The 10,356-nt window shown below is 36.3% G+C and overlaps 1 protein-coding gene across 2 annotated transcripts; it reads right to left on the bottom strand.

Moving 5' to 3' along the window:
- Positions 1-250: 250 nt before the first annotated feature.
- On the bottom strand, positions 251-8,982 carry LOC114193123 (ARF guanine-nucleotide exchange factor GNOM-like). 2 transcript variants are annotated; one of them, XM_028082823.2, is made up of 3 exons: positions 8,752-8,982; positions 7,167-7,925; positions 251-4,391 (listed from the first exon to the last, which is right to left on the bottom strand). In XM_028082823.2, the coding sequence occupies exons 2-3, from the start codon at positions 7,905-7,907 to the stop codon at positions 711-713; spliced, it is 4,422 nt and encodes a 1,473-aa protein (XP_027938624.1). In that variant the 5' UTR covers positions 7,908-7,925; positions 8,752-8,982; the 3' UTR covers positions 251-710. The 2 variants fall into 2 exon arrangements, with proteins under 2 accessions (XP_027938624.1, XP_027938625.1); XM_028082824.2 differs by having other exon boundaries at positions 7,167-7,966; positions 8,752-8,975.
- Positions 8,983-10,356: the final 1,374 nt, after the last annotated feature.

Here is a 10,356-nt window from a genome sequence, read left to right as displayed (position 1 = left end):
TTCTAATATATATACTTCAATAATTTATTTCAACAAAATTGTTTATCTGTTAATAAATCTTATAGACAGCGGTAAGAACATCCAAAGATGCTCTCCATAAGTAACTTTATGGAAATGATAAGTATGAGTGGTACACCAAAATACAAATGGAAAAAATAGGTAAATCAAAGCAGAAATCGTAGGCTTCAAATTGAAATTGTATCAGTAAAATTATCAAAACTCTATTTGGACTCTGAAACAGTACCATAAATTGATAAATCAATGAAGGCATACCTTTGGACGTTCAAATATATATATTTATGACAATTTCAAAACTTGTGTAGCTTGCATCATACCGAGTAAATTACATCTCGCAACTAGGTAAAGAGAATATCGAGTTCTGTACAATTTAGTAAGAAAGACTCAATAAATCTGCAGTTAACCAGCACAGGCGTGGTCTCATGGAGAGAGGAAGTGGTCTTTTTAAGGACCACACTACAAGGGTTCATTCTAATATGCCTCAAGCTATAACATACCTTCAACTCAAAAACCGTACACTAGCATCAAGAGTCCCAGTGAAAATGTGAATGAGATCTGAGAAGTTCTGCATAATCACTTGAAGAGAACCCGGACAACCTCGGAACAAAAGAAAACCAATCGAGGACTGAGATCATGGGTTCAAAGGGACACAAAAAAAGCCAATTCAGGTAGCCAGGGGGCTGCAGCTATTATTAACTAATACCAGGACCATCTTGACCTACTGTTTCATTTGAAGACACAGAATTGTTTTCATCAGATACCAAACCTTCAACCTTTTCAGTCTGTTTTTTCTGCAAATGCTTGGAGTCTGGCTCCGGGAACACCTCAGCTTGCATTGACGGAGCAATATTATTTATATGCAGCCATGTCAATTCCCACAAACTACTTCCATCCTCACTACTGCTCCGCACTAGTACTTGCCCTGTTTTCATAACAAGCAAAGTGTTCTTAAGAAGCTCAGGCACAAGTTCGTGAAGCTTCTCGCTTCTCCTTCCCCTAATTTTCACCTTCATATAAGTTTCTAACCGACTTAGTACAGCCAACCATAATGTGCTGAAGTCTGGCAATTCTGATAGATATTGGATTAACTGGAGGAAAACTTTACACAGGAGCTTCAGAGCAAGAACTAGTGTTCCTTCTATGTTCCGGTAGTCCTTTTGAGATTGTGTTTGAGAAATTTCAATCAGGTCATCAAGCACAGAGAAGATCACTTGATCGAAACATTGTAACCACAAGCTATGCGGGAGATTAATCCCAACTGATCCTGTCAAGCACTTTTGTAAAGATAACAACGCATGGTTTCTAACCTCCTCTCTCTGGTCCAGACACAGTTTTTTTAGTCCCTGTACGAGTCTCAACCACATGTCCCCAATATCCTGCAACACCTTTGCCAATTCCTCTTCTTTTGTCGCTTGCTTAGCATCATTAGTCCACTTCTTTAAACAACTGACAGACCCTGACATAAGATCAAGGGCCATTACAGACCGTTCAACCTGTCCAACACGAGATTCAGCAAACTGCTTCGCTGCATCTATGCAGAGAACATAATTAGCTGGAAGCAAGTGGGCTCCATCTGACATAATGAACAACAATGCGTCAAAACCGGCCTCAGCTGCTTCCAGGTGTCTAGCAGTGATGGAAAGCAGTGATGTAATTGTCCGCCATCCTAAATGAGATCTAATATGAGAGGCATTTGCCTTCATGAGGTGACTAACTTCCTGTGTTATCTGCTCATAGTATGCATCAGCGACACGAGCATCAAGCTTAAGGACAAGTTGCAGAGACCTCAGAAGTTCATCAGTAATGTTCTCTTTATAGGGCAGTAAGCGATGACAAATTCGTAAAAGGCCAAAAACAGCCTTCTCTACCAATGCACAAGGCATCACAGTTGACTGAACAATGTTGGAAATATGCTCATAAACACCCTGCCAAAGAAGTTCGATTCTATCCCTGTTATTCAGAGTGATAGCTACCAATAACTCCAGGCAGAAAACCAAAGTATCTTCGTCGTCAGATGTGCTGCTCCCTTTCTTAGGCCTCACTCCTGCACTAGTGATTGCTTTTGTAAGCTGCAATAAAGATTCAGCTTGCAAAAATTTACTATCAGAGAATATGCTGTCAATGTGACACTTCTGAATTGTTTGAAGGGTGCATTGCTGAGCAGCAAGTTGTTCTTCACTAGGAACTGATTTTGGCTCTTCGGCACCTAGATATAAGAGTTGACTAAACCTGCTCATCAATCCAGAGGATCTCTTTGTAGTATTTGCAGATGGAAGACGTGATAAAGATAAAGCATTAGTAGTAAGCTTCCCCCCATCCTCAGTTTCTGTAGAAAGCTCTGACTCTTCTGCTGCATCACTGGCAATACGAGCAGGAAGAAGCCCTAACTTGTGAAATTTTAAGATGCAATCAAGAATATTTCTCCACCCTGTGCGGATGAAATCACCATACCTATTTGCAATAGTGAAAACAGTCTCAGTTGCCATTCTTGCTTTCATGTCTTCTCCAAAGGCTAGGATTGACTCCTCAACAGCTAATGGATCAAAAACCGTAACAAACCTACAAAGTGACACAACCAAATCATCCAGTATATTTTCAAGATGATAGTAAGCTGATATCTTTGCAACGGCTATGAATCCATCCATACATGTTTGGTATACCTCTGCATTCTCAGCATTATCAAATACCACAGAAATGGCAGCAATTGTTGGACCAGACAATATAGAAAACATATCATAATCAAGGTAAGCTTTGGAATCAGAAACAATGAAGGGATCAGATTTTTTTGACTTATGCTTGAGATAAATCCACCGACTTGGGGTCATTTCAGGGAAACCAGAACCTTGCTCAGGAGTTGTTCGAATCTCATTCTTACAAATTGAATGGTAAAGTTCAGACAGAAATTCTCGAGGTAGATCATTGCCACCATTTATTCGCCTATTATTACGGATAAAATCCTCTTCTGTCATCTTATTTCTGACCTGTGAATTGTGCTGATCTGTATTAAGCATTATAATTGAGTAAGATAACAACAGAGCAGCATCTTTATTGGCAAGTATCTGTGGAGACTGTTCATAATATCGTTCTGAGAAAGCTTCAAGCACCCTCTGTATCTTCTGTGATTCTCCAGGCAGTCTGAAAGTCTCCAAAAATAGGCGTAGGGCAGTGTCTAACATCATGTCTTTGAAATCAAATGTTCTAGCAAATTCATGAAGAACCTCAATGCAGAATTCATCATGATTTCCTAGAAAATCACCAATGAGATTCTTATCCAACCCAGCAGTGTATCTGAAAAAGCAGGCGACACTTTGGGGATCAAGTTTGTCAGGTAAAAGATGTGTTCCTTGGAGAAACTCAAGACCTTTCTTAGTATCACGATTAAAATGATCAGCACCAATCATCAATCTTTTCTTGAAGTACTTTCTCCGGGATACAAAAGGAACCCAATTTTTTGGATCACAAAAATTTTCACACTTTTCCTGCCAGAACGGAGTATACTCTTCAAGATTCACAGGAGATTGTTCTGAACTTAAAGATCCATTGCCTATCCTTTCAGCCATTCCGTGCATAACAGCAATAAGACCCTCCAAAGCAAGAATATGCATGGAAGTCAATGGACTGTTCACAGGAAAAGCACTTTTGGACAACAAATTAGCAATGTCTTCAAAGACATTACCACAAGTTAGGTCACAATCAAAGTTAGCATACATCTCCACCATGAATGTTTTTTGCCTGCAAAAGTCAACAAGGGCCTCCATGACAACTTCCTGTTGCTGATATGAAGCACCATATTTGCTTTGTGCAAGCCTCAAAATTACACAAGAAAAAAATGCTTCTAGCTGTAATTTGAGTTCTGTACGAAGATGGTGATACAAATTTAGAACAATGCTACATACCATTGAAAGTACGAGAGGACTCATTGACAAACCAAATTGCATAAGATTGCGGAATAATTCATCCTGAATTAAGCTTAGCAATCTAGGGTGTCGGTGAAAGGAAGGCCCTCCCAATTCTATGGCTGAATTAATCAAAGTTAAGGCAAAAAGAGGCACATCTTCATCAAATGCTATAGTGTTAGATCGAGGACTATTTCCCATATGCTCAGCAACATTCAACAAAGAACACAAAAAGTGAAATATTTCCACCATGCAGGGAATCCCATATGGTTCATTTATAAGCTGCAATTCATTCAGATCAGCCTCTTGATCACTGCTGCCAATAGCTGTGTCTTCATCCAATACAGTGGCTGCCACATCACTCACAGTACTAGGAGCAATGCCTGTGGATAAGGGTTGACCATTACTAGCAGAAGTCAAGTTCCCATTGTCCAATTGTCTATTTGGAGAACTATGCTCATTATTTAGCCCAACAATCTGTTGAAAAAGTGACAAAAAAACTATCAGTAATGAAATTTACAAGTTTGTGACATTGACTGTAAATATATTTGTCATGATGATACATGAAAACAATCTCTCTAACCCTAACTAGTAACAATGCATAAACAGCCTCTAACAATCATTTTCTTCTTTTTATCTTTTACCCTTGTATGAGAGGTGCAACACAATGATACACGACAAGGGGTCGGTTATTACCATACACACATAATATTCACGTGGTTTTCCTAAAGAATATACTTTGGGATTTTGGATTATTTTAGGTAGTTTTAGAATAACTCTGAGAAAGTCAAAGTCAAGCTAAGGTACTACATGCAGGGGGTGGCACTACCTTATAGGTGCAAAAGGCTCTGGCCACCTTAATTTGTTTTGTTTTGCAAAAATATATGTGTGTGTGGATATTCACATGCTATTTTAAATATAGCATGTGGAAGGGCACTTTTCTTACGTAGTAATATTTTAAATATAAGAAAGCTCAATAAATCAATTATTAGTCCCCTTCTTAAATTTGAAGGGAAAGCAGGAAGATAGGTCTGAAGCCATTTCGATTGGACTACAGACTTTAAAGCCAGACTTAATCAGATGACCAGCACCATAAGGTATCTTAGAGTATACCTAGGAGTGAGGTTCCAGAGGGAAAGGGAAGAAAGAGTAAACTTCTTAAGAGATACACATATGTTTATAAAAATAAATAAACAGATAAAACATTAAGTTAATTTTTTTGAGAAAAAAGGCTTAAGTACTTTTTAGTCTCTATAAAATGAGCGAGTTTTTGTTTGTCACTGTAAAACGAGTATTCATCCATCTAAAATTTTAAATCTTTGTTTTTGGTTTCTGTAAAATATTTTTATTTTTATTTTGGTCCACAAAACCCTTTTCTTTAATTTTCATCCCACCAAAATCTGAAATCCCTCTAAAATTTTAAATCATTGTTTTTGGTATCTGTAAAATGAGTTAATTTTTTTTTTTTGGTCCACATAAAACCCTTTTCCTTTAATTTTCACCCCACCAAAATCTGAAATCCCTACTTTTGTTCCTTAATATTCATTTTAAGGAAGATAAATAATATTCGTTTCAGGAATCTAAAAAATATTAGAAGTGACACACGCTAACATGAGACTACAAACACTAGTGAGTGTCATCTAAACGATCACCTAGCCTTTCGTTAAACATATAAATTGCCCTGTAACGAGGCTCACATGAAATCAGGAATAAAAATATATGATTTCACATTTTTAACAGGTGAAAACCAAAAAAGAACTGCAATGCCCAAAACTAAACCTCACTCAAAATATATTTTAGCTTATGTTAGAAATGAGCTTTAAGCCTAACTAAACCCCACAAAACCTGCTTGTAAGGTGAGGATTGCACCCACTTATATATTGTGAATTGGCATTATCTCTAGTCGATGTGAGACTTCCAACACAACCCCTCACGCCGAGGTACATTCATCTCGTGCGTGGGACTAAAAATTAATGGGTGGTCCATTAGCGGTCCGATATCGGGTTGAACAGAATGTCCAAGAAAACTCGCTAGGATAGGTTCTAACCTGGGGACTAGAAATTAATGGGTGGTCCGTTAACGACCCGATATCGGATGGAACAGAATGTCCAAGAAAGCTTGTTAGGATAGGCTCTAACCTGCCTCTGATACCATTTTAGAAGTGGGCTTTAAGCCTAACTCAACCCCACAAAACCGGCTTGTAAGGTGAGGTTTGCACCTCACTTATATATTATGAAATTGTCTTATCTCTAGTCGATGTGGGACTTCCAACACACCCTCTTACGCCGAGGTATATTCATCTCGTGCGTGGGACAAGGAATTAATGGGTGGTCCGTTAGCGGCTCGATATCGGATGGAACAAAATTTCTAAGAAAGTTCGCTAGGATGGGCTCTAACTTGACTCTGATATCATGTTAGGACGGACCACCCATTAATTTCTAGTCCCTCGCACAAGATGAATGTACCTTGGAAGTCTCACATCGACTAGAGATAAGGCCAATTCAGAATATATAAGTGGTGCAATCCTCACCTTACAAGCCGGTTTTGTGAGATTTAGTTAGGCTTAAAGCTCACTTTTAACATGGTATCAGAGTCAAGTTAGAGTCCATCCTAGCAAACTTTCTTAGACATTCTGTTTCACCCGATATCGGGCCGCTAACGGACCACCCACTAATTCCTTGTCCCATGCACGAGATGAATATACCTCGGCGTGAGGGGGTGTGTTGGAAGTCCCACATCGACTAGAGATAAGGCAATTTCATAATATATAAGTGAGGTGCAAAACTCACCTTACAAGCCAATTTTGTGAGGTTGAGTTAGGCTTAAAGTCCATTTCTAACAGCCTAAGTTTACCAGATTAATGAATAGTTATGAATGATGACAAAAAATTTCCCCTAAAACATCACTCTCAAATATATCCCAAAATTTCATGATTCCAGGATTGTCAACATGCAATTTGACGAAATAATAAAATCATGGAAATTGGAAAGTTGAAACAGGTAATAAACAGTAGAGAAGCAGATGGTAAATAAACTAACAAATTCATTTTGAATGATTTCAGATCTTGTCAGGTGACAAAAAATGAATAACATATAATAGCCAAATAAAAATTCATGCATAAATTTGAATCATACTCCTTAGCCCAAGGTCCCAATTTTTCCTTACAACCATTTACCTCCCCTAGCAACTGACAAAATTATCAAAAAAAATGAAATGGCAACCAGTAAGTTTAAGGTAACATAAATGCTATACCTCTTTCTGTAAAGCAGTGCTGCCATTATTTAAAGCAAGTTCTGTGTTGTCAATATCTTGAAGGTGAGAAAAAATACACCGAACAAGTTCATGCATTGTGTAACGTGCTATGCGCTGCAACAATTCACTTTTGGTTCCTGCTTGATGAACTATACGGAAACAAGTATTTACTATGGTGCAAATATGTTGGTTACTCAGCATCATAGATGCTTTGCTCTTCACACACGCTAGAAGAACTTGTAATATCTTCATTAATACCACTTCTTCTGATCCAGGATCAGTCACCTCAAACCTGCAACTTGTAACAGCATCAACTACCAAGTGCATGGCATCCCCAACATTAACAGTATTTTGATCAATTACATCCAATGTCAAAATCTTGTAAACAGATGATAGAGCGACACCAGTAATTGGTGCACCGGTTTCATCTGATTGAATCACATCCAGAAAAGGCTGGAGATACAAGGCAGGGCTTATTACATGCCACTGATTCTGCCATGAAAAAATTTGCTTCCTTAATGCCTTCAGAGATTGAACAAGGGAATGCTCCAAGTGATCATCATCTGACATATAATGAACTCCCCATCTAACATTTCTTCTCATGACAGCCAAAACTGCACCGATTTCTGCATTGATCATGCATGCCACAGTAGTTTTGTCAGGATACCCAGCATCGCACTGTCCAGATGCCTCTTCTATCGCATTGATACCAGTTTGCGTTTGCAACTTTACATGTCCCATTTTGTCAAGCAGATCTACCTGACATTTACCAATAGAACTTGCCAAGATGAAGCACAGCACTACAAAAGGCAATAGTGGTCTTTGAAATAGGCAACCATCACAATGTGATTTGGGGTATCCACATGTCAAATTGAAACACTAGTAACACAGTCTATCTTCAACACAGTTCACATATGAAAATAGTCTACAAGAACCCCAAAAGTCCATCAAGGCAGCATATGAACATTCAATAATACATTAGCCGACCACATAAACAACAAGCATACAAAAAAGAACATGTACATAGAAAAAAGATAAGGATGTTCAACAAATTTATATGACCAGATAAATCTAACTTTGTCATTGATCCAATTGAAAATTATATCTTGAATCTAAGAAGAACTACACATACACGTCCCAATTTCAAAAAACACTGCATTTACTTGCTCAGTGGCCTAAGTGCCATGCCAACTACCCAATATTCAACCCACCAGGAACAAGCTAGTCTTCTTACAATGTTACCATCATCAACTGTCACTCAGATTCCTCCGCCAAATTCAATCTCGGACAGAAAATCTTGAATTCAGTTCAAATCTTAGATCTAGAATCAAACATGAGCCTTTGAATTGAATCGATTGTAGCACACTAACAAGTGATAATGATCTAATCCACTGAAACATGACCCATTTTGAACTGAATTCAAAATTAAACACAAAGGGGACTCCAAATAGCGTTTATACCTTCGATTCCGACAATGAGATCAAGAAGACGAAAATTGACATCCAAATTGAAAAGAAAAAATAAATAAAAAAGTGGGATTAACGGAAGCACATAAAGATGGCAAGAAAGAAGAAGAAGAGCCTACCGAGAGCGAGATCGGGAGTGTTAGGGCACAAATGGAGCTGGTGTGTTACATTGAAATCATGGCTTCAAATTGAAATTTTCCTCTCAAGTTCCTCTATAATGTCCCTTTCTCTCTCTTAGGACAAATTATTACAAGAATCACTTATTTTCATTCAATTTTGGCACATCGCCTCTGTATTATCACTGCAACGACACAACTGTTCAGTTTATTTTGTGCGTAATTTATTCTTCAATGCCATATACAATATCAACAAGGTTTCATAAGATTTAACATTAATTATAGATGATAGAATGGTCAACGTGTTTTGTTAAAATAAAAATATCTTAGGTAGGTGAAAATTGTTTAATTTGAAAATATTGTGTAATCATAATTTTATAAAAATGGAAAAGTATATTAACAAAATTAAAAACATTTAACTCTAATTTATTTATTTATTTAAATGTATTTTGCTAACCGTTAGTTTGTTTGTCGGGGGCTCTTATCATTTAATTCGAGATAATACGGATGATTTGGTTTACCCGATTTAAAGTGATTTGAGAGAATAATATTGTTAAGTAATAAGTGTTTTGATACGAATATTGATACTCCTTATTCTAAGAATTCATAACTAAATTTGAGGTATTCTCTTGTAGTTTTATCACTAAAAGATGTATATAGTAGTTAAAATAAATGTGTTAAAATTATTATTAGTCTCAATTTTTAAGAGATGTAAAAATATTAAATGATAAGTTTTTAGTTAAAGATTAACGAGATCAAAGATTTATTTTTGGAACCTCATTTTTGTTTTCATAGATAATGTCAATCTTCTAGTATACCAATAGTTTTACTTTAAAATCAATAACTATTTAAAGATTAAATATATGTTTAATCCATGAACTCTTATGTGAAACTGAATTTTGTTCATGTTCAAAATTTTTTATCACTTTTATCCCTCACACTACAAGAAAATAGTTAATTATAGACACATAAAATGTGTCACTAATAGTAATAATCCATCAATAATTTATTAGTAAAATGCTCGTCAATAAATTTTACCGACAAATCAAAGAAATTGTCAATAATTACAAACAACAAAAAATTCATTAGTAAATATTCATCGGTAATTGTTTATAGATTTTGACCATTAGTAAAACTTGTCGGTGAATATTATGATTAGATCATTTCTTTCTTATCATCATCTTCTTCTTCTTCCTCCTCTCCCCCTCTTTTTCCTCTCCCCTTTGCCTTGTTCCTCCTTTATCGTCGTCATGTTTGCCACCTTCAGCTCCTCCTTCTCCTCCTATTTCACTACAAGTAAATGTTTCATTAACAATCAATTTTAGTGATCAAACTTTGTTAGTCACTATAATAACCAATTTAGATACCAATTTACAAAATAAAAAATTATTGATTATTAAAATAGTTACTATTATGAATAAAAAATTATAATTGGTCGCTAAATTAGTTACTAATTAATTAGAAAGTAATTTAGAAACCAATTGTTTTGGTAGCAAAAATCGTAGTAACTAATGTTTAATGACCGATTTCTCTTGATAGCTAAATTTTAGAAATCAATTTAGAGACAAATTATAATTTTTTTTTATTCATAATAGTGACTATTTTAGT

The sequence above is a fragment of the Vigna unguiculata genome, chromosome 8 (assembly GCF_037176805.1).
Source record: "Vigna unguiculata cultivar grain cowpea cultivar isolate G323 ecotype 2 chromosome 8, ASM3717680v1, whole genome shotgun sequence".
Taxonomy (NCBI): Eukaryota; Viridiplantae; Streptophyta; class Magnoliopsida; order Fabales; family Fabaceae; genus Vigna; species Vigna unguiculata.
The sequence above is the reverse complement of the archived record's forward strand: the minus strand, read 5'-3'. Positions and strand labels throughout refer to the sequence as shown.